Source organism: Epargyreus clarus, unplaced genomic scaffold (assembly GCF_041222505.1).
Source record: "Epargyreus clarus isolate Ecla_fem2 unplaced genomic scaffold, WU_Ecla_fem_2.2 ptg000035l, whole genome shotgun sequence".
NCBI lineage: Eukaryota > Metazoa > Arthropoda > Insecta > Lepidoptera > Hesperiidae > Epargyreus > Epargyreus clarus.
In genome coordinates, this window is record NW_027332240.1 from 3,256,988 (window position 1) to 3,280,006 (window position 23,019).

At 37.3% G+C, this 23,019-nt stretch overlaps 2 protein-coding genes across 3 annotated transcripts; one reads left to right on the top strand and one right to left on the bottom strand.

Moving 5' to 3' along the window:
* On the bottom strand, positions 1-23,019 carry LOC140756668 (transient receptor potential cation channel subfamily A member 1). Of its 2 annotated transcripts, XM_073092221.1 has the most exons (12): positions 22,857-23,019; positions 19,322-19,383; positions 17,796-17,928; positions 16,137-16,331; positions 15,317-15,534; positions 7,761-7,942; positions 6,904-7,085; positions 3,910-4,138; positions 3,302-3,460; positions 1,848-2,963; positions 1,215-1,475; positions 1-961 (listed from the first exon to the last, which is right to left on the bottom strand). In XM_073092221.1, the coding sequence occupies exons 2-12, from the start codon at positions 19,359-19,361 to the stop codon at positions 98-100; spliced, it is 3,579 nt and encodes a 1,192-aa protein (XP_072948322.1). In that variant the 5' UTR covers positions 19,362-19,383; positions 22,857-23,019; the 3' UTR covers positions 1-97. The 2 variants fall into 2 exon arrangements, with proteins under 2 accessions (XP_072948322.1, XP_072948321.1); XM_073092220.1 differs by lacking the exon at positions 22,857-23,019 and having other exon boundaries at positions 19,322-19,471.
* LOC140756670 (dynein light chain roadblock-type 2-like) lies at positions 9,193-11,607 on the top strand. Its single transcript, XM_073092224.1, has 4 exons — positions 9,193-9,351; positions 9,880-9,958; positions 10,952-11,052; positions 11,418-11,607. Exons 1-4 carry the CDS (start codon positions 9,328-9,330, stop codon positions 11,523-11,525), a joined length of 312 nt encoding a protein of 103 aa, XP_072948325.1. The 5' UTR covers positions 9,193-9,327; the 3' UTR covers positions 11,526-11,607.

A 23,019-nucleotide genomic window follows, 5' to 3' on the forward strand; every position in this document is an offset into this window, starting at 1 on the left:
AAAAGTAATAAAAATATTTATTAAATACAAAGTCTTTCATGATGTAAGTACAATCAAAGGCCTAAAATTTAAATGCATTTATCAATATTACCACGTATTAACTACCTAGTTTACTTTCTAATCTACTTAAGAACATTTTAATAGCCTCGATTTCAAGAGCCATTTGGTCCATTTTCACATTCAACGATTCCACTTGGGAAGTAGAGTCTTGTTCCGTCATCTGATCCTTAACTTTAGTTATGACGTCATCTAAACCACCCAATCTCTTGATAATATCGTCAAATTTACCTTTTTGTTTAATTGGTCTATCTTCACCATCAATTGTAAATGGATAATCAATTTTCTTAACTTTATTCTTATTGACTACTGCATCGTGAATTTCGTCGATTTTCTTAACAAACATCTCCATGCCTAGTTCATCTTCTTTTTGTTTCTTTTGGAGTGCAGCTTTGTCCAATATTGCGTCCCGTATCCTAGAAGGAATGATCTTGTAGTGCCTCCAACGAGGCTTTCCTGGGCATATCGTTATAGTCCCCAAAACTTTTCTTTTGTTCTTGATACTTTTATTTATTCTCGTTGGTAGTATCTTGCTGAATACTTTATTGTAGACAAGATTGTCTAACGTCCCTAAGAACTCAACTTGTTTAGCTAATCTTCTAATATTCCCTAGCAACTCCAAATCATTTATGTCGTTGACAGAAACACCAACCATTAAATTCATAAGGACGATGGCAGCTAGGATTAAAAATACGAGGAAAATCAAACGAACTATAATCAAGGATGTGGCGAGTTGGGTTGAATGTTCTTCGTCGAAGAGCGCCGCGTAGTCGAACTCTGACGTCATCATCACTACAGTTTTGACAATTGCAGCCCAAGGACCATCGAACGGTATTTGAGAATGGAACTGTACCATGAAACTTAAAGAAAATCCGATGACTAGAAAGACGAATGTTAATAAAATCTGAAAAAATAAGAAGAATTAATAAAATAATGTAGTATTTTAAAAAATAATGACATGATATTTGAAACATTAATCGATAATAATTTACATATTCAATGAGATATAGTTCAATAAAAAATATAAGTAAAATTAAAAAAAAGAGATTCCATAATTGGTTGTCGTATCTAGGGAGTCAGTCTATACGATTAATTTTAATTTAATAGAAAGTTAATTTAAATGGCTACTATAAATTAGATCTTATCTAAATACATACCTTTATAACATTAGAAGCCACTTTCCCAAACATGAGTACATAGTACCCTCCATTAGGAAATCTAGACAGCAGAAACATTAGCTCCAACCAGGATAGTAGTAAAGATAAAGTGGCCACATGTCTTGGCCACTCCGCTGTAGCCCAGGAAGCCACGGTGACGGCTGGTGGGAGGATGGTGGCAAGACCAATAGAACCGAATTTCACCCAGGTTTCTAATTGGAGGAAGTATCTACTGCTTTTCACGTTCATGTATAAGAGTTCCTGTGAGGAAAGAAAAGTTATACATTTATTCCTTTTTCAATATGGTTGCACATAGATAGATCGTCAGTAGGATAATATATCTATGTGGTTGTAACAATTTGTATTTATGAATTTAACAAGGTAAAAGAGCGTCAAAATATTTTATGATATTTCATCTTGCGTTTAGTAGCAACATATATAGAGCATTCCTAGGATTGTCTTAAATGGCACTAACTTACATATAGGTTATGTCTTCTTATTTGTTTAGTTTATGTATTACTTTAATAACTTGTGTTTTTCACTTCTTTCAGGTTAAATATATAGTTATAACTTATGCTTTACATACACACATATTTACAGTTATATCTATTTTCACAACATAAAAGAACTCACCTGTAATAAAATAAGACATATCGTTGCATAAACAGTGTATCCCCAGATATTGGCGTTCAACCAGACAGGTGCGGTATCATTGGTATCCTTATAGAAGAAGACAGACACAATAAAAATAGTTAAGGACGACACGAAGAGACCGTAAACTCCAATGATTGTGTAGAAGAACGGTAAGAGAGCCTTCCATTTTAAACAGAGGAAGCTTTCAAGCAAAGGGTGTACTAGTAGTCGCCTCTGACCATATCTATTCCCAGTTTTTAATAGCGCGTCTATAACTTTCATCTGTTCCATTTCACATGTCGTCGGCATCAGAATTCTGTAATCCACAGTAATCTCGCAATTTGCCTCCTGAAAGTTTTGACAATTTGACGAAATATACGTATCGAAGACTTCTTCTAGAAACTCTGTGGGTTTAGACAAGTTGTTTACGACCATATCGATTGCTGTTCTCCTAAACTTTTTCGGACCGTCCGTATAACCTGATAAATCAGCTCCTTCTCTAAGAAGAAGGATAATGACATCCCGACTCCCATGATGACCGGCACTGTGTAATGGAAACCAGCCCATGCTGTTCACTTCATGTATGGTCGTTTTGTCAAATTTGAGAATGATTCTGGCTATATCAGCGTGGTTTTTGACGGCAGCGATATGTAAAGGTGTTGATGACTTATGAGGGCTACAAGTCGTTCTCAGTCTCACATCAGCGTTCTTAGATAAAAGTAGGTCCACACAGTCCGCTTTGTCATTTGCTACAGCGAAGTGTATTGGTCCAAATCCCCTTCTATCACCTGCTGATACCGCATTTATCATGTCTTGAGTTATTGTTTTATCATACTCTAATAAGAATTTAAGTATATCCGTATGCCCATACTCTGCTGCTACGTGGAGTACATTTACATCGCCTGGTAATGTAATTTTTATTGATGCTCCCTCATTGAGTAAAGCTGTAACACATTCAAGATGGCCGTTCACTATAGCTTTGAACAGCGGTGTTTCTCCTTCTTCGTTTTGGCAGTTAATAAAGTCTCTTTGTTTGGCGACACTGAGTATTTCTGTTAGGACGTCTATGTTACCTAGAGCTGCAGCTGAGTGTATAGGTGTTTCGCCGTCGTTCGCCTGTAAGGGATATAGTAAGTACAGTTTGGTAAAATATTTTATCGTCAACATTGATCTATAAACTAACCTAACCTAAAAATTGATCTTCTAACCTAACCTGTTCAATAGTTTTTTTTATAATATGTACACACATTCACTTATTAATTAATTCATAACGAGGAACAATGATTTGAAAAATTGCAAGATTATAATTATTATTCAAGTGATAAACATTGAAATTTATAAGCATGTCTTTTTCCTGTATGAACCTTATTTCTCTATTACCATCAAGTCATCAGTTATCAGATTATATGTAATATTTTCACGTGTTCACATTTTAGGTAGAATAGATAATTTACCTTCAAAGTAACATCAGCACCAGTTTCAAGGGCAATGCAGACCCCGGGCACCCATGCTGCTTCCACCGCCGCTTGGAGTACTGTGTGCCCGTCCCTGTCCTTCACGTCGACTGTGGCTGACATCGGGTCTGCGTCCTTGTGGGCATAGTTTGCTAGTACCTAAAAATATATTTTATTAAATAGATAATTTATTTCTAATAGGTACATGTCCATCTTATACATTTAAATAAATAACCTTTCATTGAAACTTGGACTTCTACTGTTAGTTATACTGGCTGCAACCCTTTTTAATGTCCCATGTCTAGACAAGAGAGCATACTCCATCATCAATCGACACTCAAAAGTAAGGTACATTTGGTTGGGTTCATGAATTTTGTAAGCTGTCTTAAAACTGCCTATAAGGACTATCAGGTTTAAAGATTGCTATCTAATATTAACAACCAGTGAACGACGACCCCATGATCGACACTTAAAACTTCTGAAGGACAGAAGCGTTCGCCAAAAAAATCAGCTATTAAAGATCACCCAACCGTTCTTAGGCTACAACTATAAATGATTCATCATCGTCATCATCAACCTATTACTGTACTCTAAAAATGATTGCTTACCGCTAATGGATCTTCCAGTTCCTTCTTAACACAAACATGGAGTGGCGTTTCACCAGCAGCGTTAAGACAGGCGATGGACACTCCAGCATTCAACAGTTCTTTTATAGCATCCATGTTCTCAAGTTCGACTGCTGTGTGGAGAGGTGTGTCTACGTTGTTGATGCCATGGATTTTCATGGTGTTGTGGGTTCCACCAGCTGCGTGTAGCATTTTGATGACTTCTGTGAAACTGATAAAAAATCATGATTTTAATTTAAAAAATCGCAAAAATTTTTAAAGTGGTATTTATGGTTCTGTATGTTTTTTCCTAATTCTTGCTTAAAGGTATCAATGCATGTGAAAATACGTCTAATGCCTTTACTTTGGCTATTGGAAATATATTTGGATCTTTATTTATGTCTATTTATATATCGTAAAACTGAAGAGGTGCATGCAGCCGCATGATGGTAAGTGGCTAGTGACATTGAACGTATGTCATCAACCCTAAATAAGATAAGAGCACAAGACATCTGTGACCTATGGTCGGCCGCAAATGAGTTGCTACCCCAGAGGGCAAATACGGACAATACTACAAGAATGTGGAGTGTTGTGAAATCGTTTAAAGTCCAAGAGAAACCGCACGGCAACGCTAGTTCATAATAAAGCAGTACAAATGTGATTTTCGCTGAACAATTGATGGCGTTTGAGGCGAGAATTTATAGACGTACAATTTGGTGTCCTTTCCTCCAATAACATAAAATAAATGTTGATTTATATTTCAAATATGTTGTAGCACATTAAGTATATTTCATTTTTACGATTATTTTTCGAGAAACTCCCTAAAGTACATAATAACTTATTTTGTCTTTCCGATAGTACTTATCTATGTGAGGGTATTTTTATAATATAGAAGTAGCAAGCAAGCATGCATTTCATCTAAAGCTAAGGCTACAGTCGCCCTTGGATATTTTCAATCAACACCAACCAAGATTAGATTTATATATGAGAAAAAATATTAAAAAAACAAAACCTCACGGCTTTAAAATATGTAACTGAAGAGGACCTCCCTCTTATATGTAGATGTAGCCTATTGAACTTCTAAAATTTAGACGAAAGCAACGACACATCATATGTTAAAATCGAAAAGAGCGCGAGAAAGAGAATGAGACAAAAACGCTCGAAAAACATTACCCTCCATAGTCAAGAAAAAGTAAGTAGGTATTAAAATAGAAACAACTGGTCCTTATAATCAGGGCTGGTAACAAACCCGCTAGATAACGGAGAGCTATGATAAACAAGCGAAACAAGATTAGGGCATAGATTCGTTTAGTATACCCTCTCCAGGGAAATGTGGCCATGTCTAATTTACCACCGTTTCAAGGTGGTAGAACCCTCTGTGATTCGACTCCGGCGACATGGCCTCACCACTCCCCACCCCTATTTCTGCCACAGCAATGTTAAGCGCTGCTGTGTTCTGGTTTGAAGAGTGTGGTAAGGGAGCCATACATTTCCGAGGCGTTCCAGCTTAGTCCTCAGGGGTAGAGGCGCATCTGTAACCGACCACAGGTAGGAATATCTAATCCTATCTTGGGTTGATTACATATGTCCATGGGCGGCAGTAGCCACTTACCACCAGATGGTCTGCATGCTTGGCTACTCCTATATTTTTAAAAAGAAAAAATAAAACCCTTCGAAGTCGGGAAAAAGTAAGTAGGTATTAAAAGGGAAACAACTGGTCCTTATAACCAGGGCTGGTAACAAACCCGCCAGATTACGGAGAGAAATGATAAACGAGCCGGAACAAGATTAGGGCGCAGATTCGTTTAGTGCGCCCTCTCCAGGGAAATCTGGCCATGTTTAATTTGGCAACCGCTTACCAAGGAATTATTTGTTTTTGTAACGGTTATTAATATTTATTATGGAAAAATGAGCGATACTGATGGATAGTGTATTTATCCGTAGGAGGGTACCGTATCTATCGTAGTTTTGGAATTAAATATAGTTATTCTAGAGACATAGATGTATCAAGTAATACATATTAATGAATTAATGTGAAAGATCTCGTGGAATGTAAAGTACAGAAATGTCTTTCTGTGGTATCTTAGAAAAAAATGCAAAAACAGCTATCCTTTTAGACAGATGATTTATTGGTGCAAAAATAAAAACAACTGCTATCTTAGATGGTCCTTATAATAAAAGATATTTCGAAAATCTTCCAAAGAAATTTTCGACGTTGATTCCAAAAAGACCTTTGTACTACTTTCTTTTTAATGCTATATTTCTTTGTTATGTTTCTGTGTACACAAATTTGTAACTAAAATAAATAAATAAAAGATTTTAAACTTAATAGGCAGTAAAAAGGTGAATGAAAACATCGCGAGGAAACCTGCATACTTGAGATAACTTAAAAAAAAGTTTTCGAAGGTATGTGAAGTCTACCAATTCGCACTTTGCTAAAGCGGTGGACTATGGTCTAATACTTGAGAGAAGACTCGTGCCCAGCAGTGGGACAGGAATGGGTTGATGATGATGACGATGATTCTATAGACACATATGTACCAAGTAATAGATACCAATGAATCAATGTAATAGACGTTATAGAATGTAAAGTAAATCATAATTTCTTTTTGTGATATCTTAGAGCAATATCCAGAAATAGCTATCCTTTTAAACAGACCATTTATTGGTGCAAAAAAGAAACCTAATAACTGCTAATCTTGAATAGATCTTTAAAGACATTTTGAAGGATATTTTCCTAAAATTTCCGACGTTGATTCAGTTGATTGATGAATTTCAAACTTAATAGACACTACATCAGAATACCATAGAAACAATGCAATGCAGCGATGACGAAGAGGACTCAATCAAAATATTCATGATACTTACTTTGCGGAATTAATTTCTTCGCCATAATAGTATCCAGAGCCGGCGACATCGAGAGCAGTTCTGCCGGTGACGTCACAGATGTTGGAGCCAGGGTTTAATCAAAACGTTCGAAATACATAATTGACTTACTTTGCAGAATTAATTTCTTCGCCATAGTAGTATCCAGAACCGGCGACATCGAGAGCAGTTCTGCCGGTGACGTCACAGATGTTTGGATCAGCGCCAGCGGCCAGCAGCAGCCGCGCGCAGTGCCGCCGCGCGCAGGACGCCGCGACGTGGAGAGGAGTCCAGCCCGGTTTGAGGAGGGGTAACTAGAAATTAAAAAAATTATAATCAACTCATTACTGTACCACAGCTGGACACGAGTCTCTTCTCAGAGTTAGATTAGAAGAAGAAGGATTAGACTATAGTCCACCACGCTGGCCAAGTGCGAATTGGTAGACTTCACATAATTTTGAAAACTATCGATACCTCCTCCTACCATCCTCACGATATTTTCCTTCACCGTTCAACCAAGTGATAATTAACTTGTAATTCGCACATAATTTTGAAAAATCAGAGGTACCTGAGCGGTACGGATTTGAAATTTTGAACCGTGAACCCTTCGATCAAGCGGCTAATTTTCTTAAATACTTGGCTATTTCTGCTGTCTGTGATTGTACTATGGTCATACCTTTAAATTATTTCGGCCGGCTAGGCAACACAAGACAATCCAACAGTACCTTGGCAAGATTCCTGTCGGATAGGTAGGATAGGATTAGATTCCTGTCGGATAGACACTAACGAGAAGGTATCTGATAAGTTCGTACCAGGTGTGGTTACAACTTATGACAACTATAATAAAATCCCTCACGTCCAAATCCAGATCTCCTTGGTATGGAAAGAGACCTTATCAGTGCAACTTAAAAAAGATTGCAAGCACTTCTATAAAAATAGCAAACTAAAATTTTTAGACGACAACAGCAGGGTAAGTTAAAGCAACTCACACTTCCTTTGATATCCTTGCAGTTATGATCAATGTTGTCTTTCCAGGTCTTGGGGAGCAGTATGTTGACCTCCCCGATGTCGCAGCGAACGTTCACCATCTGTTTGGTGAGCGAGCACATCTTCTTCACATCTTCCTCTGCGTCTGATGACATGCTCTCGTCGTCGACTCGGTCTTGCATGTCTGAAAATATAGATATTGAAATTAAGTTATTTATTTCTTGTTTTTCTTTTTTTTGTATAATATAGGAGTATCAGACAAGCATGCAGTCCACCTTATTGTAAGTGGCTACTACCGCTCATAGACATCTGTAATAAACCCCAGATAGGATTAGATTTTCCTACCTGTGGTCGTCCACAGATGCGCCGCTACCCCTGATGACTAAGCTGGAACGCCTCGGAAAAGTCTGTCTCTCTTACCACACATTTCCAACCAGAACACAGTAGTGCTTAACACTGCTGTTATGAGGCAGTAATAGGTGTGGCGGTGGTATCGCCGGACTAGAACCACAAAGGATTCTACGACCTTCAGGTGAACTTCATGGTCTGGAGAGTACTATCACCTTTTTGCAAAATATACATTTTTGAAATCGTGAATACGTGGTGAAGGAAACTCCACGACATAAAAGTTTGATGATATTGGTATGAAAATATTACTCGTACGAACAATGGTCAAAATTTTAGTCTTCCAGAGAACCCAAGCTTAATTTATGAAGAATTGAATTGAATTTGTGAGAATGTCCATGAAATTTAATTAATCAAATAACAGACAACTTTATTATGGAGAATTCCTTGCATGTGAAGAAACGAAGAACAAAAAGTTGGGTTAGATTATTCCTCATTTCATCGCCGGCGTAATTAATGGCGCATATCGTAATAAAGTTCTTCGGTGTCGCCTCCCGGAGAAATAATGATTTTATATTTTCAAGACTAGATGAAGGACGTTTGGATGGTATGAAGCGATAGTTGATCCATGTATTATAGTTTCAAGAAAGCATAGGAGAATTTGCAAGATTAAGCTTCTTTGGACTTTTGAAGGTCCCTCTGTGGTTCCACTCTGGAGGCATTGCCGTCATTGGATGTGGTAAGGGAGATATACTTATCTGAAGAATTCCTATCTTATCTTCAGAGGTAGAAAACGTATCTGTGGCCAACTTCATGTCGCTATTTAATCTTACCTGGGAATTATTACAGATGTCCATGGGTAGCAGTATTATATCAGGAGGATGCAGCTCGTTTACAACTTATATAAAAAAATATTATATAAAAAAACTTCTAACTTAGATCCGGAAGAAGTCAGTTTGACTACAGGCCCATAAAAATAATAATATGCCTTAAGCAGCGATATAAAAACTATATTTAAAGCACACGTGAACCCAGAACATATACAAACTTCGCAGTGTAACAAAATATTCTATGAGACTGGTCGCAAACAAAAAAGACGTGATGTAAGCGTCAAAGAAATTTCTTTATGAAAATAGAGTCAAGGGTTCAGCGTAGCGAAGTGTTTTTCGTTATTTAATAAAATTAAGATTTTTTACAGCTCCGAAGACCTTTTACAGCGTTATCATGGAGATTGCTCTGAATTTTATGGTTAGTGCCTATCAAAATTTAAGAGCCTGAGGTGTTTTTTGGGCGTTTCATAAGATTGAAAGCTTTTGAGTTTTTATAGATCATCTGTTAGATCAGTTCGGTATCTTGTGGTAAACATAGAAACAGAATGAGTAAGGATAGTCCACGTATGTTCTACAAACGGAGGTCGGGTTCAAACTTATAGTATGTATTTATGATTACAAATTAGTATAGTTATAAGTGATTAGAATTATGAATCTACATATATAATTAGCTTTGCTCTTTGTAGTTGTGCAACACATCGCAAGTTTGTGCAATTTTGTAAGGTATAGTCGCTGACCTCTGGTAGAATTCTAATCATATTTGGGGTTGATTAAAGATGTCCGCGGACGGCAGTAGTAGTTTTTTATTTTAATTTAGAAGAAAAAGTTGTCGTAAAATTTGAGAAGGAAATATGTTTTAAAGGATACGTTGGCTTTAGTCAACAAATTTACACTCAAATAATTCACATTTTCCACAGTACATTTAAAACCGTTTTTAAATTCTCAGGGTCCAGGCGCAACTAACACAATGACCAGGATAAATGAAAACGGGAATGTTGTTGGAACCATTATAGTTAATTGTGAAGGCAAGTATGGAATGGAATAACGAATAATGTCAGCAGTGATAGCCTAGTTGTTGAAATTTGACTTCTCAATTGAGGCGTCCGAGGTTCGAATCCCAAACACTTCTGATTTTTAAGTTTTTTAAGATTTTTAAGTTATGTGCGTCACTTGTTTTACCGGTGACGGAAAACATTGCGAGGAAACCTGCATACCTGAGAAATTAAAAAAAAGTCCTCAACGGTAAGTGAAGTCGACCAACGCACTTGGCGAGCACGATGATCACGGTGGACTATGGCCTAATTCTTCTCATTCTGACAGGAGACTCATGTTCAGCACTGGGACAGTAATGGGTTGACGACTTTCATACATTACAACAATTTATACGGATGTGTAAGAAACATTCAAAGCAGTTTACCTTTTAATAAAATGCTGTTTCAAATTCTATATTTGTAATAATTGTATCCTGTTTTCTTACTTAATTGTTCAACAAAGATATAATTTTGTTAAATTATATACACGTGACTATGATACGTAATCTGTTGTCTGTATTATGCTGGTATTATAGTTAATAATAGCCTTACCTATTACTCGAATCTGTACACGGTAGTGCTACATCGCCGTTTAAGGATACTGCCAGTTTGTACTGCCGGCACAGTACGGAGAATTCGGCGAATGGAATTAACTTATACTTATAAATAACTTAGTGGAATGAAGGTAGCAATTTCAAATTTACTGTTAAGTTATAATTATATTTGTCGCTTCAAAATCCCTTGCTGTACTTACTACTGCGTCGGCAGTGAGCGCAGACCCTTAAAGAGAGTTCTTGGAACATTACCTAAGTTGAAAGTCCAAGTATTAGTTCCAAGAATTCTCATATTCCCAATTCTCATATATAAAAGGCAACAGTAGAAAACTGGTGCAACATAAGAGGATGAAAGTAAGACAGTCAGAAAGTCCTAAAGAGAAGGCACCATCTTGTAAGTAAAGTCGGTAAAGTTTACATATTCCTTCCCCAGGGTTTCCGGAGACTACAACCCTGGACAGCTTGACCGCAGCGACATACTCTACGCACATGCGGAACCTGTCTCACCACGCTTCGAATGCGCTAAAAGAAATTGTTAGTTATGGTCAAGTTTCTTAAGTTAAACGGTAGGGGTTTACAGGCACTATAGCCTCATATTGTGTCTTATGACCATTTGAAGTTGGTAACTCTGGAGGCACCGTCGCCACACCTATTTCTGCCTAATAGGAGCGTTAAGCGCTGCTGTGTTTTGGTTTAAAGGTTGTGATATAGGAGACAAAGAGTTATTTCCAACTTTCTCCTCAGGAGGCCGACCTCACGTAGGTCTCTTATTAGGGGTTGATTAAGGTGTCTATAGGCGATATTAGCCACTTAACATAAAGTAATGCAATCTCTGCGTTGCGTCTATATTATAAAATAGTTAATAAACAGAAAACCTCATAAAGAAATAATATATTCAGGACGTGACAGATGAGCTCATGGTATTGAGGCTGGTCTCCAAGAAGACGGAAGCGGTGGTGGCGCCTGATCACGAATTCCACCTGATTGTTGTTATGAGAAGGAGCTAAATTTTGAGGTCTTCATGAAAAAAATTGATAATGAAAACGATGTAAATCATGAAACATCTAAATGGCGTTTATTGTACATTTCCTTTGGTTAATATATCTATGGAGGAATTAAGAGTTTTAGTTGTTATCCAATTACAATCTGAAGATTTGTTTGACTTTTAGTGTATCTTCGAATATTAAGTCAATTTTGTTAAGTGTCAGTCAGCTCTACGTAAAGGACTCCAGGCTCTCTAAAGGAACGCAACTGAAGTCCTCTTGGTGCGTTACCCCGTCGGGCGCCGCCCATGTAAGCATGACGCTCGCCACACTCTGGTATGTATGACGGTATGCGACTGCTGACCACACATACCGATATACTTTCCAGGGTCGCTGGCGGGCGGTTCAAGCTCCCACTCTTGCCGCTCAGAACCCCGGGGTCCCCCTTTCGACTAAAAGAGGCGATTGCCTCTTACGGCAGGCAGAATAGGGCTACAGTATCCCACTCTAGCCCTATTCTGGTCCCGAAACTAAAGGGTTAAGTAATACAGACTATTTAAATTAAAGTACCATTTAGAAGCATATCATCTTTTTTCCTACAGTTACTGTAGCCAGCCGTTAGATAAGAACCTAGGCCTATAAATATACCTATCCTATAAAACAGCAATCACGTACCGTGTAATAGCAATATCGCTAGTAATGTCGGCTATCGTTCCCTTTCGATTTAATTTCGATCCTGGGAATTTAATAAAACATCTTCTACACTGTAATAACTCTTGGATAGCACTAATCCAAAAATACGTGTTTTCTTTCCCCGCGTAATAATGTAACGGATATTTTCTATATGTGTAAACTTTGCAAGAATTCCTAAGTAAAGAATTACGTAGACTTTATATACTTATAGAACTTATTGATGTAATATATGTATAATGTAGTATTAAACAAGCATGCAGTCCACCTGTAGCACTACCATGAGTTGGCATAGAAACGCCACTATAGAAATTGTAAATAGAAAACTATTGTCATTTTGCTAGTGAATAACATAACTACTATCGTTACGGTATTTCTTGACAACGTCTGTCAATTTGTATGGCAATAGATCATAATGACATTCGCTAGCGATTTGATTTCGATAGGTTTTTTACGTATCGAGTTACGCCACTACGGATTTTAGTTCTACGAGTAACCACCAGAGGCGCTGTACAATTTTTCAGACATTTATTTTACGCAGTCGCTAGCGAGTAATACTTTTGTAAACTCATGGTAGTGCTACTGATATAGGTAGGTAGATCTTACTTACAGTTACTGTGCTATCTATGTAAATCTATATTATAATCAACCCCAAACAGAAAGATTCCTACTTAAGGTATCCGACGTTACCTCTGAGTACTAAGTTGGAACGCCGGGTTTTTATTCTGTATGTTTCATACGAGTACATAGATGCCATTTATATTTTGTTTGAGTACTAATAATATCTAATTCAGGATGTGTATATGTACCCAGCGGTTGGATGTTTCGAGGTGTATTGTATTGACGGTTATTAAATATTATCTTTTACAGAAGAGGTCAGTGTAGTTCACTGCTATAAATAGACATGTTAGGTAATTACGAGTATGAATGAATAACACTTGTTTAATTGCAATCTTGGAACAAATAAGGAAGATAGCTTCAAGGAAGATGCATTTAAGTACAATTGAATACATTTTTCATCAATCATAGTCATCATAAGTCATCAATCTATTACTGTTTCACTGCTGGGCACGGGTCTCAGTATACACTTTGACCATCGTAATTACATGTGCATTTTGAAGTGATGTCGAGTTATATTTTTACTCCTTAAAGATGTTAATTGATGTTAATTTTTCGAACATTTAATATTGTAACACTGACTTATCACACTGATTATATTATCAGTGGCGGATTCACGATTTTCGTTTGTGGCCTGAACCCAGCTGAAAGTCACCAAAAATATTGATGGTGACAATAAAATATCTTTCTTTTTACGAAAAATATAAGTTCACAGTCTCCAAAATAACTCAAAATTACACAAAAAAAAATGACCGTCTACGATTCTTTCAAGATAGTGTTAAATACTAAACGCAATCTGTATTTATGCACATAGCATTGCAAATCACGTGTAAATAATTTATTAAATGCAACACTTCATCAATTTGTTATGCTGTAACCTAAATATATAGTCAAATAACCCAAAAAGACTGGCTCTAAAATTATGGGCGAAGTCTGTCTTTTTGGTCTAAGATTGCAATGCAAATATGAATCACAAACGCGAAGGTCGGGTATTCCAATGAATCAGGCAGTCTTATTTTATTGTCATACAATTGCATTGTGAATTATGTTATGAATAAGGTAAAACAAGTTGATAGTTCAATTTTTATAACACGGCAATAAGTTAATAATTTAACGTTAGTAGAATACATTGGAACAGTGATAGCTTGTTGGTTAGGAATTCTTTTAATTGGGAATCCGAGGTTCAAATCCCAGGGGCGCACCTTTTTTTTTTTTTTTTTTTTTGGTTACGAGGGGGAAACCTTCAAAAGGTACCCTGTACCGTGGGAGCGGCACGGGGTTATGTGGGATTCTTACCGCACTAAAACCCCCCCGGTGGCCGTCCTCTGCGCTGCGTAGAGGACTCCGGGATCTCCAGAGGAACGCAACCGGAGTCCTCTTAGCGCGTTGCCCCATCGGGCTCCTCCCAGGTGAGCGTGACGCTCGCCACACCGTCTGGTGTGCACAACGGTATGCGACCACACATACCGCCGTCCTTCCCGGGGTCGCTGTCCGGGCGGTTCGAGCTCCCACTCTTACGACCCGCAACCCCGGAAGCCCCTTTTAGTCGCCTCTTACGACAGGCAGGAGATACCGTAGCCCTATTCTGGTCCCGGAACTACAGGGACCCCGCGCCGGTGGGCGTTATGCCCAGGGGCGCACCTATGATATTCTGATTTTTCAAAGTTATGTGCGTATTACAAATTGACTAACACTTGCTTAACTTGACTAACACTTCGTGAAGGTAAACATAGTAAGGGAACGTGCATGTCCGAGAATTCTTAAAATAAAATTATCAAGGGTGTGAGAAGTCTATCAATTTACACTTTGTCAGCTACGGGCTATTGCCTACACCACTCTGAGACGCCCATGCTCAGAAGTCGCATTCTTTCCTCATAATATAATTATTCTTTCGTGGTTGAAGCATCTGATAATCATTTCTAAAACGCACATAACTCTACAAAACAAAGCAGGATTTATACAGTAGAATTCCGTTTAAATGAAAAGGAACTCTAAAATCTGTATATATAAAAATGAATGTTTGTCTGTAAGTCCTTTACGATTCTGTAAACTATGCATTTGATAACGTGATGATCTTTAGAAAAGTTGTAGTGCATGAGCCCACGAAGATTTCTGAGTTGGTACGATCAATTTTCGACAGACGGCATCACTGTCATTCCAATGAAGGTACAAATTTTTAATAGATAATAAATCCTATCCTTTGAAGGTCGAACCCTTTGCGGTTCGACTCCGGCGGCATCACCGCCGCACCCGTTTCTGCATCGTAACAGCAGGGTTAAGCGTTACTGTGTTCTGGTTTGATGGGTGTGGTAAGGGAGACATGCTTTCCGAGGCGTTGCAGCTAAGTCCTCAGGAGTAGCGGCACATATGTGACCGACCTCAGGAGGGAATATCTAATTCTATCTGGGGTTGATTACCAATGTCCATGAGCGGCAGTAGCCACTTACCACCAGGTGACAGCATGCTCGTCTGCTACTCCTATATGATTAAAAACAAATCACACTTACTTTCCGGGAAGTCCAGCAAGATAGCCACCTGTCTTGCATTCCCAGCGAACGCAGCGAGGTGCAAGGGCGTTCTTCCAAGCCTGTCCAGCCTGTGCTTCTCTGCCCCATGCTTGATGAGGAGGGAGAGGGAGTCCCCTCCGGTGAGTGCCGCGATGTGGCAAGCGGAGACCAGGTCCAGTCGACATGTTGCGTTGGCGTTGGCACCTGCTTTGAGGAGTCTGAAAGTAAAAAAAGTCTAAAATGCTAAGACTATAGATTGATAATGTCCTGTGTGTACATGGGTGCCGGCAGGGGGTGCCTGGCCGAAAAGAAAGTACATAGGCGAAATGTGTATTTACTCGTATCAGTCAAAAAAATGCTCGCTAGAACCAAAAACAATCTGTAAAATTTGTATAGGAACGAAGAAAAAGCAGTCGCCAGGATCAAACAATCACTGAAATACGTATGCGACAGCTAAAAATTGCTATTTATTTGATCCTGGACGCGCCCATGTATGTCTAACACTACTGAAGAATTATATTAGTTATTATTTTATTATTAAAATAACCAAATTGAAGTAGAAGGAAGGTTTTGAAAGTAGATAAATTGAATGAAAACTGATTACTTAACAAATAGGCTAAAATAATTTTTCCACCACCTTCAAAACATAAATATTTATTTTTAATAGCATCTTATCACCAATGCACCACTCGCACTTCCAGAGTTTAACAATGGTGGCATGAGTACTTCCTGTGTAGCAGCTGTGAACCCGTAATTTTCAAAAAGAAAAAGAATTCCTAAAGAATACTTATTGTCTTGATGAAAGAAAGACATAAATTACCTTTCAACTTCTTCAACGTCATGGGTCTCGATAGCTTCCAGCAGCTCAGTGTTCAGTCTTCTTAATCTTCTGTCACTCCGTCGCCATTTCTTCGGGAACCCTTCAGCTGTCTCCAGTGCCGGGGTATTGTCTGGTGTTGATATCGTTGACGGTGTTCCCAGTAGCAGCTTTTGAAGGTGGGTGTTGTTTGGTGGCCTTGTTTGTAAAAATTGTAATTATATTGACTGATCGATTAATTTAGATGAAAATGTAAACAAGTCGGAATCTGATTGATTTGAAGAATTATAGGAGCGATGTAAATTGAGGGAATAAATCTAGAGACGTATACATGTTCACAGTGGAACACTTATGATATATAAGAAAGTAAGACTTAAGAGCATGGCTGACCCAACATGTAAGGTCTCTAATTATGAAGGAGGTAAAATATTTGTAACTTAAAACTCAGGAATCTGCTTTTTGTATCGTGCCATGATATAAGATTGAGTCGAAGACGATATGGCTAGTCGCCATATTATGTGTATCAACAAATGAAATTAAAAATGTCTTTTATATCACGGCGTGCGTAAATGGACGTTTTACGCACGCTTCGCGTGCGCAAAACCCCCATTTCCGACCCCGTAATATAAAATTTTATACAACACGCGGACGAAAAATGTTTTTCTGACTCGTGTGATTGCAGTCCTCGCCTGCGGCTCGGCCTGCAAACTCACACTTGTCAGAAAAAAATTTTTCGTCCTCGTATTGTAATGTACTATTTTCGCTAATCCTTTTATCCGATGATAATAAAACTATGTGTAACTTTAATAAGGTATTAAGTATATATATGTAGCGAAGAACCTTATTGTATATAAATTTATAAGTGTCGGTTCATAATACGATCCAAATAAAAAAGTAGAGTCCAGATGCTTTAATCCTATACTGCAGGATTTTTCCGAGGTTTTAGTTAAAGCCGGATCTTGCAGATGCTACTAAATAAATCTTTCTCGCCAATTTTCATTCGCAAACACACCGCTTGCCAACTTGTTGCTTTATATGCAGTAAAAGATTTAGTGGCTAGGAAATAGTGACGAGTACAAACAAGAGTTTGCGGTTTATATTTAATACTTAATAAAGGCAGATATACGTGTGACTTGACTGCAGTCATACCTGCAGTGAAGTCATACATATTTCTACATTCATGTAGGTGGTTGAATTCTGTGGTTGGACCGCGGCACCACTGCTACATCTATTTCTGTCTAATTACAGCAGCATTAAGCGATTCTATGTTCTGGTTTGAAGGGTGTGGTAAGGGAGACCTACGCAGGCAGGCAGGCCGAGGCATTTCAGCTTAGTCCTCAGGAGTAGTGGCGCATCTGCGCCCGATCTATGGTAGGAATCTTATTTGGGGTCGATTATAGATGCCCAGCCGCGGCAGTAGCCACGTACCATCAGGTAGACTGCATTCTCGTTTTGTATTTGGGTATTATTCGTAAAAAAAACTTATTTCTCTATTATAACAACGTATGTATAAGCACTGTTGTGTTCTAGTTTGAAGGATGTTGTAAAGTAAACATTAAAACAAAGTTAATCCTTAAAGGTGTAATGCATCTGTGGCCGACCTCAGGTAGGACTTTCATTTGATCCTATATATTGAATGTTAGCTAGTTGCAACCTAATTACCTGGTGATGTTACCGCCAACGTTCAAGTGTTGAGGCCTTGGAGGTCGGGAGGGTCTGAGTACTCCATTGTCATCACTGGCTCCTAACAGCGGCTGAAGATTCTCCGGCTCCTCAGGAATACCACGTTCTATATCTAGAAATTTTTTTATATCTAGAAAAGGTAATGGTTGATCAAAAAGGGTTATAAAATAGTTTTTTACATTTTAGGATTCCGGGTGATATTTTACTTATAGTATTTAGTATTTACTTATACGACATGTTCAAAAGGTGGTAGAAGCACCACCGCCTAACCTATGTATTTCTGCCGAATAACAGTAGTGTTAAGCGCTGCTGTGTTCTGGTTTGAAGAGTGTGGTAAGACATAGTTTTACGACGTATATTTTTTTAGATTTACCTTTAGATATAGGTCTTTGGTCCCACCTCAGGTAGGAATCTAATCTTATTTGGAGTTGATTACAGATGTTCATGGGCGGCAATAGCAAATTTCCATCAGGTGGACTGCATCCTCATCTGCTACTTTCATATTAAAAAAAATATCATTCTTTGAATTTTAAATAATCCACTTAAATATACAGTTTCCCGCATATATTAAAATAATAGACATAAAAAGCGGATTACATTAGTGTAGATTTAAGAGCTACATCAGCGCAAGTAGGGTAATGCTGCATTCTTCTAATTACCGCAATTAGAGAATAGTGCCGCCATCTGCGGCTCTATTACAGGCTTTTAACTATTAAAGTTTTCTTTAGAATTAGTCAAATATTAAGTATATAATCCTAAAGTTTATAAAGTGATTTTGAAATAGCAAACGAGCGTACAGTTTTGATCAATTTCTTTTTTCATTTTATAGTATAGGAGTAGCAGACGAGCATGCAGTCCACATGATGGTGAGTGCCTACTGCTGCTCATGGACATCTGTAATCAACCCCACAAAGGATTAAATACTCCTACCCGAGGTCGGCCACAGATGCGCCACTACCCTTGAGGACTAAGCTGGAACGCCTCGGAAAAGTATGTCTCCCTTACCACACCCTTCAAAACGGAACACAGCAGCGCCTAACACTGCTGTTATAGACAGAAATACGTGTGGCGGTAGTGCCGCCGGAGTCGAACCACAAAGGGTTCTACCATCTTGTATTAGCTTGTCGCTACCCTTGAGGACTGAGTACGAGTGCCTCTGATAAGTCTATCTTAGCGTACACTTCAAACCAGAACGCCTAATGACAGCAGTGTCTAAAACTGCTGTCATTAGGCAGAATTAGATGCAGCTGTGGTGCAGCCGGAGTCGAACCATAGATGATACTACCACCTTAAAAGTACCTATATATCTCTATGTCTCTTTGAATACTAAAATTGTTACTGTTAATTATAATGCTACTGCTAAGATTCGCCCACAGAGATCTTTGGACGTACCTATATCTCTTTTAATAATAAAAACAATGTCATTATTTATAATGCAATTGCTAATATTAGTAGGTCTATGAACATCTTTTAGAAGTCAATTTAATTGATTATTATTAACTTACCTGTTTGTAGTAACGTTAAAATGCTGCCTTTTCTCCACATTTGTATATCTACTTATATCCTACTGTTTTGGTTATTAAGAAATTGCAATTAATTTTTACATTTTCTGTATATACAGCATATAATAATAAGAAATATTCACAATATTGATTTTTATTTAAGAAGTAACCGCTTGTTATTAACTACAAAGCTTACAGTGGAAGTATTCTCACATAAATTAACTGTAGTTAATTTGACCGGACAAACAGGAAAAGTCATTTAAAGCGGGTTTTTAATATTTTTACGAATTACATGAGGATAATAAGGATTCGTAAGTCCTTAGTAAGTAAGCCCGCAGTAATAAAATTTATATTACTTTTTTATATCTTATATATTTTTAAGCTAATATAAAAATAAAACAGGAAAATGATTCATGGCAGATAAATGAAGAAATTATATTTTATGTGTTAAAATTTATTGAAATTTATAATATATTTTATTTTTCGTCGACAATAGCCAGGGATAAACATTTTTGAAGAGTTAAATAGCTTGTCGATTTTTTTTCGTCGACCGAAATATCTAGGAGGGCCACGAAATAAAGCAATTGGTGAATCGCACAGTCTAATAGTAAATATCAGTTCACGTACAATCGAGTAAGCACTTCTGGTTTTAAAGATATTTGGACGATGTAATAAATAATGTAATGAGGTTAAAAGCAAATCACGAATCGTTTAAAATTATTCTATGATTAAAACAATAATTTCACACATCGTCTTAGATGAATAAAATACATAGATTGATCACACGTAACAAGAAAGTGTTAGGTACAGTTTCTTGTTAGGTGTGATCAATTTGAGAGAATTGAAATTGCCACGTCTCTGTTCTAAAATGTTGGAAATTATTAAATTTTTTAAGTAAATTACGTAGTACTAATTATTTATAAGTATGTACATTTTCTCTAAAAATGTTTCATTATTTGTCAAAACTAAACAATAAATGATAAAATAATCCTTTTGTGGACATTATATTTCAAGGCGGTGAAGGCGAATCTTTCTATTTTTCCTATCAAAGCAAATCGTTATAAACTAATGGCGATCCATTTAATCATATATTAAAGTCATTAGCAAAGCAAACAATCCATGAGTGTTTTGCATTAAGAGATTTGTTTTGCATATTTATTATTTACTACTAATCGTGTATTATTGCGGTTTATATTTTATTACACCACGCTTTCATATCTAATTAAGTATTTTATATTGATAATGTTTTATCCCACATCGGACGGCAATGTTTTAAGTATGTATCTATAAATGTCTCATTATTTGGCGCGTCCTTCAGCCCAAACGGCTTGATGATTTTAATGCACCTTAAGGTGTACAGCAGTGATAGCCTAGTGGTTAAGAAACGCGGCCTCTCGATCGAGGGGTCCGAGGTTCAAATCCCAGGCACGTCTGATTTTCAAATTTATGTGCGTATTAGAAATTAATTATCACTTGCTTAAACGGTGAAGGAAAACATCGTGAGGAAACCTGCATACCTGAGAGATTTATAAAAAATCTTAAAGGTATGTGAAGTCTACCAATACGCACTTGGCCAGCGCGGTGGACTATGGCCTAATCCTTCTCATTCTGAGAGGAGACCCGTGCCCAGCAGTGGGACAGTAATGGGTTGATGATGATTAAGGTGTCGTCCGGATCGTCTAAATTGTGGGTATGACATAGTCAACATTTTTGTCATATTATAAGTTTGATTTTACCACGCCTTTATTAGCTTACCTGTATGTATGTAACGGAATCTTAGAACTCGATTTTTACCCACTTTGAACGGTCCGATTAATTTAAAATTTTGAACAATTATCAAGAACCGATGACAATACACGATTTTAATATTTTTATCCCATTCTCCTCATCAGGATCGCCAGGAAACAGGATTAACGATTTTCCTTGTATGATTTTAGGGTAGTTATTAGTTTTAAACTATAATTATTTAGATTTGGATTATTTTTACGATAATTATGTAATCATCTTATCACGGTTCATGCCGCGGTAGTTATTAGTATTACGAATTGATTATTTATTATCAATCTTAACCATTTTGTCTACCGTCTATCGAAATTTAACAATATTTATCGGCTAAGTTTAAGATTGGATATTATTACTAACTGGCGTTAGGCAGCTGTCTTCCAGAAAGTAATACGAGACTACCTTCAGAGTATATACTATTAAGTACGTAAAATACCAGGAAAATGTCTCAATAAATTTAACATGAATGTAGAATTTCATTCGTGACCTGTTCGTCACAATCCTTTCCCAGAAAAGGGAATTTCCGTAGTCACCGTTTGATGATGCATTTAATAACTTCGCATGAACATGTTTTTGTACATCCCCTGGATTTCATCCCTATGTCCCGATGTTATTTATCAAAAGAGGCGGAGTTTTGCTATTCGAGGGACCACATGGCGATCAATAAATAAAATAATGAAAGTTAACTGTTAATTACAAATACATTATCACTTGATATAACTGTGACGGGAAATACCACGACTATCACAAGGAAACATAGATGTTAGCAAATGAGTAAATAAAAAGTTTTTTTTACTCATGTGACGTTAGAGAGTTCTTAAAAAAATGTTCTCTTAGGCGTGGAAAGTGTCATCAATGTCATCATCAAGCCCTTACTGTCCCACTGCTGGGCATGGGTCTCCACTTATAATGAGAAGGATTAGGCCATAGTCCACCGCGGTGGCCAAGTGCGTATTGGTAGGCTTTACATACCTTTGAGATTTTTGTTTTTTCTTTATAAATCTCTCAGGTATGCAGGTTTCCTCACGATGTTTTCCTTCGCCGTTTAGCAAGCGATAATTAATTACTAATACGCACCTAACCTTGAAATATCAGAGGTTCGTGAGATTTGAACTTCGGACCTCTCGATTGAGAGGCCGAGTCTCTTAACCACTAGGCTATCACTGCAAAGTAGTAGGTGGTAAGTGTACGATTTCGTATTTGGCCAGCGTAAGAATTACCGGCAGCACTTATCACCAGTGGGACAGTAATGGTATAGGTTGACCGTTAAATTTAGATTTTTCAGCCCTACTTAAATATTTAGAATTAATTTATTCGTAATTGTCTATACTTGTACAGTATATAAATGTTATAAACAAAGTAAATTGTTTTCTTTATTGCATAGTTATTTAAGTTTTGAAAGAATTTATAGGCGAGTTTGGATTATTTATATAAAAATCAATATTGTAAATGAAGTTTAAGGGAATCTTATATATAAAATTCTCGTGTCACAATGTTAGTAACCGTACTCCTATGAAACGGCTTTACCGATTTTAACCAAATTTTATATGCATATTCAGCAGGTTTGAGAATCGGCTACTATCTATTTTTATACCCCTAAGTGATAAGGGTTGTTCACCCTTAACATTTTTTTATTTATATGGCAGCACAAAGTTTGCCGGGTCAGCTAGTCTATGTATAAAATCGACAAGTTATTTAGATGACCGTAATGTAAATAGGATTAAATCTCTTAGTTTTAATGCCAGAAGACACTAACTGTTAACTCACTATACACACAACACAAACTAAACACAGACACAAGTCATATATTTTCCACTTTTATACATATTTTTAAACTTTCTCAACACGAAACAATACGTTAAGTATTATTTAAGACAGATAAAGTGTCACGTAACACAATCAGCGCGAGAGGCACTTAC

Excerpts from the sequence above, each read along its gene's own strand:
- LOC140756670 (XM_073092224.1), top strand. The coding sequence starts at position 9,328 with ATGGAGATTGCTCTGAATTTTATG. Across the intron at positions 9,352-9,879 it reads AGATTGCTCTGAATTTTATG|GGTCCAGGCGCAACTAACAC; the intron begins GTTAGTGCCTAT and ends TTAAATTCTCAG. Across the intron at positions 9,959-10,951 it reads CATTATAGTTAATTGTGAAG|GGTTTCCGGAGACTACAACC; the intron begins GCAAGTATGGAA and ends TTCCTTCCCCAG.
- LOC140756668 (XM_073092221.1), bottom strand. The coding sequence starts at position 19,361 with ATGTGGAGAAAAGGCAGCATTTTAACGTTACTACAAACAG. Across the intron at positions 3,461-3,909 it reads AACTGGAAGATCCATTAGCG|GTACTAGCAAACTATGCCCA; the intron begins GTAAGCAATCAT and ends ATATATTTTTAG. Across the intron at positions 2,964-3,301 it reads GTGCTGATGTTACTTTGAAG|GCGAACGACGGCGAAACACC; the intron begins GTAAATTATCTA and ends TATCCCTTACAG.